The sequence below is a fragment of the Capsicum annuum genome, chromosome 11 (genome assembly GCF_002878395.1).
Source record: "Capsicum annuum cultivar UCD-10X-F1 chromosome 11, UCD10Xv1.1, whole genome shotgun sequence".
Lineage (NCBI taxonomy): Eukaryota > Viridiplantae > Streptophyta > Magnoliopsida > Solanales > Solanaceae > Capsicum > Capsicum annuum.
Genome location: NC_061121.1, coordinates 64,206,456 through 64,214,204, shown reverse-complemented (window position 1 = coordinate 64,214,204; position 7,749 = coordinate 64,206,456). Strand labels below are relative to the sequence as shown.

At 37.1% G+C, this 7,749-nt stretch overlaps 1 protein-coding gene across 1 annotated transcript; it reads left to right on the top strand.

The window, feature by feature from the left end:
* The first annotated feature begins 989 nt into the window (after window positions 1-989).
* On the top strand, window positions 990-1,829 carry LOC124888844. The gene is made up of 2 exons (XM_047400137.1): window positions 990-1,330; window positions 1,427-1,829. The coding sequence occupies exons 1-2, from the start codon at window positions 990-992 to the stop codon at window positions 1,827-1,829; spliced, it is 744 nt and encodes a 247-aa protein (XP_047256093.1).
* The last annotated feature ends 5,920 nt before the right edge of the window (window positions 1,830-7,749 follow it).

Genomic DNA, 7,749 nt, shown 5'->3' with positions numbered 1-7,749 from the left:
AAAAAAAAATCAAAGCTTCTCAATCAATCCACTAGCAACCACCCAATTTTGGCGCCATTTTCTTAATTTTTCGACCATTTTTCGTTGAATTTTTCGGTATCCATCGAAAAGTGACATTATCTCCATGGTTGTAAGCCATTTCTGCTTATTTTTAGCTCCAATTTTTCTTTCGTTTTCATACAAAAAGCTTAAAAAATCAGTCCCACATTTTGAAATCGATTCTTGGCTCAATAGCAACATTCCAATACTCTTTAGGTTGTTTGTAAGCTGAAATTCGTCAGACTATTCTGGTGGTCATCGGAAAAGGGTCAATCATGCACTGTAAGGCCAGTGGATAGGAAGAAGACAACCTCAGTCTATTAAGTCTAGGCGCATAAACCACTATCCAAGTCTATTGAATACTATTATCGAGGTATATTATGTCTATTATAGATTACGTGGTTGTTGGTGGTATATTTTCTGGTGAATGGGGGGAGACTCCTAAATGTTGGGTTTGAAAAACCGCATCTAAAGAGACAGTGTCTATTGACCTTCATCGCAATGGTTCATATGCCGATATGGTTAAAAGTGTAATGGAGAGCGGTGAATTAAGTTGTGATCAAAGCGAAGTGGTAATTAGTTACTTGATGAACAAGAGGGGAAAAATCCATCCAACATTCATAAGAAATGATAGACATGTAAAATTATATATGCTTTGCGTTGATTCTGATAACTCCAGACCTATATTGCGAGTTAAAGTTGTTGAAAGGTCCCGGAAAAAAGCTTCCACATCAGCCCCACCCCTACCATCACCCCCACCCCCACCCCCAACTATGGATGATACTTCAACAAAATACGATAGCATTGGTGGTGATGAATGAGATAATAGTAAAGATTATGCAGAAGAGGAGTATAGAGTAAGTGAGGACGGGACGCTCTAACCACAAAGAAGCCACTCTTTCTTGGACGGCACCAATCTTTTTGTAGGACAAACATTCAAGGATAAAAAAATGTTGAATCTTTTGTTGAAGCAGGCGTCGGTGAAAATGTCGTTCAATTATACAATGGTGAAGAGTTGTAAGAAATACTTGAGGGTGAGGTGCATAGATCCTACTTGCCAATGGATGGTGCGCACATGTGCTATAGGAGAATCGGGTTGGTTTCATGTCCACAAGTACGTGGGAGAGAATACTTTCGGCGTGGATCATGTCACGAAAAAGTACAAAAATATCACTGTGGAGGTCATTGCCTCACTTATTTTGAACTTTTTCGTCGACAACAAAGGTCCAAGCCCGAAAGAGAATGAGAGAATCGTATTTAGGGAGCTACATTGCAGGCCGGGCTATTGGAAGTGTTGGATGGCAGGCGTCATTACAAAGAATATAGTTTGAGGTATGCCCGAGAGCTGATATGCAGTGCTTCCTGTATTTTCATATATTTTCAACAGCCTCAACCTTGGGTCTATTAATTCCCTTATGGTCGATGAAGAGTCTGGAAGGTTTATTTACTCCTTTATGGCATTTGGGGCTTCTATACGTGGATATGCACACATGAGAAAGGTTGTTGCCGTTGATCGCACATATTTGTCCGGCAAGTACGAGGGTGTGCTGCTGTCTGCTGTCGCTCAAGATACGCAGAATCATATCTATCCCTTAGCATATTGTGTGGTGGATAAGGAGAACAATGCGTCGTGGGGCTTCTTCTTCGAGAAGCTTAAGGCCTTTGTCGTCGACGAACCAGAGTTGTACGTTATCTCAGACAGACACGTAAGCATAGACAATGGCCTCACAAGGCATTATTCGCTTGCGCATCATGGTGTTTCTATAAGGCATCTCAATGAAAATCTCTGAACAAATCACCATTGTTCCGATTCTCTCTATTTGTACTACCATGTGTCCAAGGCGTACACGTTGGAAGAATTTAATGACTACTTCAACGCTCTTAAAGAAAGATGCCCCGGTACAGCAACTTGCCTCGAGCATGAAGTTGGATTTGAAAAGTGGAGTCGGACTCACTTTCTTGGTAATCGATTCAATGTTTTGACCTCAAACATCGCTGAGTCGCTCAACTCAATATTGCGTGACGAAAGAGAGTATCCAGTGGAGGCCATTTTTAATTCAATTGCACATAGGTTTGGAGAAATATTTAGGAAGAGGTATGGGAGGTGGATAATTCAAAGACCACATTCGTTCTCGTAGCCGAGGCGATCTTGAGGGAAAACATGACCGAGGTGGACAAATTATATGTGAACAACATAAACGGAAGCACCAACGAATTCACCGTGCTTGGTTACGGTTGTTTTGCCAAAGTTAATCTTTTGAGACGGTCATGTTCTTACAGAAAGTACGACTTGGTAAAATTGTCATGCGCTCATGCAATGGCAGCATTACGCTTGAAGCACGGGGATGAATACGGCACTAGCATTTACAACTACTCTTTGAAAATATATTCAAAAGAGTCATACCTTTTTGCATACTTGGAACCTATTTGTGCAGCACCATTGGATTCGAAGCGGAGTGTGGCACGAGAGTATATTGGAATGTAAGTTCTTCCACCTGATTTCGATCCCAAGCTCGGAAGGAGGAAGGTGAAATGCGTTAAGGGTGTGTTGGAGCCTTCAAGGTACAAGAAAAGAAACAAGTGCTCCAAGTGCAAAAAGCCGGGACATAAGAGAACAACATGCAGCCTTAACGTAGGATAATATGATTGGCATTGTATTTTATGTTTTATGTTTGTTCAAATGCACTGGACAGTATGCAATGTGTATTCTGTTTTGAAAACCACGTACTAAATAGATTCTAGACTGAAATAATTGACCAGCCTCATAATATATAATATATCAGTGTTTGGTCTAGTAAGTAAATGTTCAATACGTAGTGTATAATAAACCTACCTAGTTGTTTATTGAACAAACTCTTTTCTTCATACAATGTTGAATTCAAAATAATTGTGATGCATTGGAAAGGGTGCCAATTTGAAAACTGCCTTTCCAAGTTTTAAAATCGACTATACACATTACACATCGATTGGACTCAAAATATATAATACATCGATGCGTTATCTAGGGGGTATAGTTTAAAATATATAGTCTATCATCGATCTGTAGTGTAGTCTATTAAAGAAACCCTATACCTTGTACACTGAACCTTTCAATGTAATGATTACACTTTGCAAAACGACACGATTTTAAATGCCTCGACTGCCACAACCGTCGCTACTTTTTGTTTCTTATTCTCACATGCCTTCTCCCTTTCTATCAATACGTGTACGTCTTCTATTGGTTAATTTTCTCATGATCTGGTCTATTTAAAGAGAACCTTGTCAATTTTTAACACAATTTCAAAAGAAAAATACTTAGGGAGAATAAGAAGGCTAGGTAGACGCATCCACTACGGCCATTGCACAGAATGACAACCATCAACAACATAGAGTTGCTAAGAATTTGGAGTGACCTGGATTTCTTTTCCAGGGTCTTGCTGCTGATCAACGATGGATGGATAGAGAGCTTCACCGGATGGCTCATTTTCTTTGGGCCATAGCCGAGAGGCTCAACCTGGACCCTTGTGAACTCATCACCCCCCCCCCTTCATCCCCCTAGTTTAGTCTGCTTTAATTTTGTTTGTTTTATAGTTCATTGCCAAATAAAGCTTTCATGGTAGGATTATGTAAATGAAAACTTCGTTTTTGCCTTTTTGTTTGGGATTTTTTCCCCAAAAATTATAAATATGGATGCAATGAACATTTATATATCTATAAACAAGTTTCAAGTTTCTGTCTTCATGATGTTCTATTTATCTATAGTGATTTGTTGGTGCTTCTTCGGTAGTCCCTGTTTTAAGATTTGCAAACTTTATTTAAACTCAGAGTACAATAGGAATAAATAATCGACTACGGTAAATACAAATTCTATAATTAACTGTTTCAAGTATGAATTATATACTGAAATCAGTGTTGATGATCCTGTATATTGAACGATTATCGAGTTATAACAAAGTCTATTATAGATCACGCATATAGTCTATGATCAACTCACTGAATATATTGACAGCTTAAAATAATGGCAAAAAAGGAGAAATTAAATAAAATAAAATTAGAGTATGGCAATTAACATCATTAAAATATTGTAAATCAGTGTTGATGCATCAATTGTGACTCCCAATCACTTTTGGACGTGATCAAGTGTTATCTAAGACACGGTATAGTCGTAGATCATTGAGATGACACAAAAAGGAGAAAAATAAAATAAAATAAAATAAATATTAATCGACTGGGTGACGTCTGAATTATATATTGATGTCAGTGTTGATTATCCTGTATATTTGATTATTATCGATTCAGACTATAGCTAATTATAGACCTTTTAGACTGTCTATGATCAACTTGTTGAATATATGGACAGCTTGAAATAATTAGAAAAAAAATAGAAATAAAATAAAATAAAATTAGAGTATGTCAATTAACACCATTAAAACATTGTAAAGAAATTTTGATGTATCAATTGACTCTCAATCACTTTTTGACGTGATCAAGTGTTATGTAAGACACAGCGTAGTCGTAGATCATTAAAATATCACAAAAAATAAGAAATAAAATAAAATAAAATAAAATAAAATAAATATTAATCATCCAAGCACTAAAGAACGACTACTTATCATGACAAGAGATTAGACTTGTGTGATGACCATAAGGAGGAGTGGTGGTTGTCACTTATGAGTGTTCAATGGACAAGTCGTGTATGAGAACAAGAAGTCCTTCCCAACAGGGATGCTTGTTCAAGGTAATTGGTTGTTACTACCATTTTCCTCCCTTATACCCATTTGATTGAGTGTCCAATTGTTTTATAATCTCATATTATGATATTTAGTCACTTTACATTACGTGAATGATGTTTATTTATTTTATTTTATTTTATTTCTCTCTTTTTTTAATTTCACATCCTTTGAAAATAGACCTTTTATGATGAGTATATTATATATAGATAAATATTTTTATCTATATCAGACTATATTATTAGTCATGTATTGACCATCAGCTTTGTTTTCTTCTTCACAAACAGCTTCTTTATTTTTTTTCTTCTTTCTCTTCATCCCCTTCATCGAGATTTTCCTTCTCTACAACAACTGCAACCTCAGGGATCATCACCTCATAAGCATTGATGAAGGCCTGTTCCAAAGCTGTTATCTCAAGGAGCGCTTCTTTAATGCCACTGTCATCGTGGACAACCCTCGCTGCTGAATGCCGACTTTGCACCTATACAGCTGCATTTTCAAGTATTTACCGTTTATAATAAACTAAGCTATCGATTGATGAGGAATGGTATAGATTCTATTATTATAAGTAAAAGGGATTATATAAATATGCAACTTCTATAATATATAGAGCAGATATTACCTTCAGCTTCATCTCACTTCTTTTGCTTCTCCTTTTCTGCTCTCCTCAGCCTCTCATCTTTTATAAAATCAGTGATGTCCTTGATCGAATCCTCCAGCCTAAACATGTGTTCTTCCAGATTTTCAATCATTAGTGTCTTTCCCGATGCTCTCGACTTACTCGTCCTCCCACCTCGAGTGGCATGCCTTGAAACAACATTTTTACCCAAATCCTGGTCATCATCCCCATCCTCACATCCTCTGATGAGGTGATGACAGTTACACCCTCTAGATGGGTCTTCAAGCCATCGATGAATGCGTCCTCCGGTTTGTCCGTGAATGCCTTAAACTTTTTCATATAGTGCTGCTTCATTTCACGGACTGTGGGGATAAGGTACGGCAGCACTCTCTACATATAAATAGGCAAACATGATTGATTAGCAACACAATATTGGTAAAATTATTCATCGAAAGAATAGTTTCATACCTTTGTGCTTCATCCGTTCAAATATGGATCACTTTCGATTAGTTTATCGCCTTTTGAGGTATGCCACCTGAGCAATCGGGGAATGGGTAACGGGTCTTTAGTTGATTTACTATTTCCCCTGTCGAGCGTGGAAAAGGCTTCGTATATCCTAATCTATGACCAAAAGAAAACCAAAAATATAAAACTGAGAGTAAGTATATTATAGACACCATAGATGAATTATAGTATATAATAAACTACTTCAATGGTTTATAATCAAATACCATAAATGTCCAGGGAAATCCGTAGAGCGTGTACAATGAAATTCCCTTTGTCTCAAATGTCTTCTTCTGCTTGATTCGCTTCTTTAGATAGTCTAGAGTCAAGGTAAATGGCTCCTTACCCCAAGGGTATCTCTCAAAGAATCCCAAGTTATTCACCATCTTGATGGTGTCTATGTCTACGATTTTTGACAAGTCGTGTGCAAGCAATATGCAGTGCACGAACCAAACCAAGCAGCATTTGAACTTGTCCTCCTTGTCTAGCCTCCCACCTCTAATAAGCTTCAACAATCTCTTCACATTTACACTCCTATTTTTCACAATCTTTTTTAAAAAAGCTTCACCCTCCTCCATCGCTTTGACATATCTTAAATCACGGGGATAACGTCCATAGTTTAAATCCATGATTAGCGCAAACTCCTTCAGGCCAAAATAGGCAGGCCTGTCATTGATGCTGAACCACATTTCATGCAGCATGTTGTCCAGTTCAACTCGGTGCAGAAGTGTATAGTGGACAAGCTGTCTGTTGAACTTCATATGTTCTGGCAAGTCCCATAAACCACCAAAACAAGAATTCTTAAACCTAGACTTCAGACGTTAATCAACCATGACTTGTTTGAATTCATTAAACATTTTCAAACGAGACCTAACGGATATCTTAACTGGAAATGATCCGACATTATTCAGGACTGTAGCGAGGTCATACCTCTCAGCTGAAACAAACCTTGCACAGTGGGGCAAGATCAGTGCTTTCTCGTCTATCCTAGCCTTAATTTTTATTTCCTCTGGCTCTCGAATCGACGCTTCAACAGCTTCCTCGCTGCAATTTCTATTCTCCGATTGATGGACTACTTATTTTTCTTTTCTTAGACCTATAAACTTCTACAGCCTTACGTTTGTTGCCTCTAGCCATTTGTTATGATCTACGGATAAAAACTAACATTTCTCAGCTATAACAACAAACACAATACCTAATCGACCTAGTAGTCTATTAATATGGCAGCAGTTGCATTTTTTGAAATTGAACTTTTTTTTCATTAATAGGTATATTTGTCGTTTGTACCAATTGTGAAAAGTTATCCAACATTGTAGTTTTGATTCAATTACTCTTACTCTAGCTCTACAATATCCTCGTCTCGCTCCTTCCCTATATTAGTGTATGATTTTGAGATTCCTTTCCGAAAATATAGAAAATTGTTAGGTCTATAGTGATTTATGCTCTTTCGACGAAGATTGAAATTGAATTGAGGACTCCTCTTCTTCTACTCGCTCTGTGGAGATCCCACAAACTGAAATTGCACAACAACAACAAACAAACAAACGGCAACATACTCAATATAGTTCTCTCTAGAGGTTAGAATATACTCAGACCTTATTGTTACATGACAACCCCTACCTTATCAGATGGAGAGGTTGTTTTCGACAAATCTTTGACTCAAAAAAAAAAAAAAAGAAAACACAACATTAATCTCACTACTGAAACCTAGCTCAAAAAATTTAGAGAACTCATTAATTTGTATTTTGACATTTTTCGTTACCATAAGAAAATTATTATGGTTAGTTCTTTCCACTACTTTTTGCTATGAATTGCACAATATAAGTATGTTAACATGAAATTTGATTATATCCTAACCAATTGTGATGTTTTTATTGC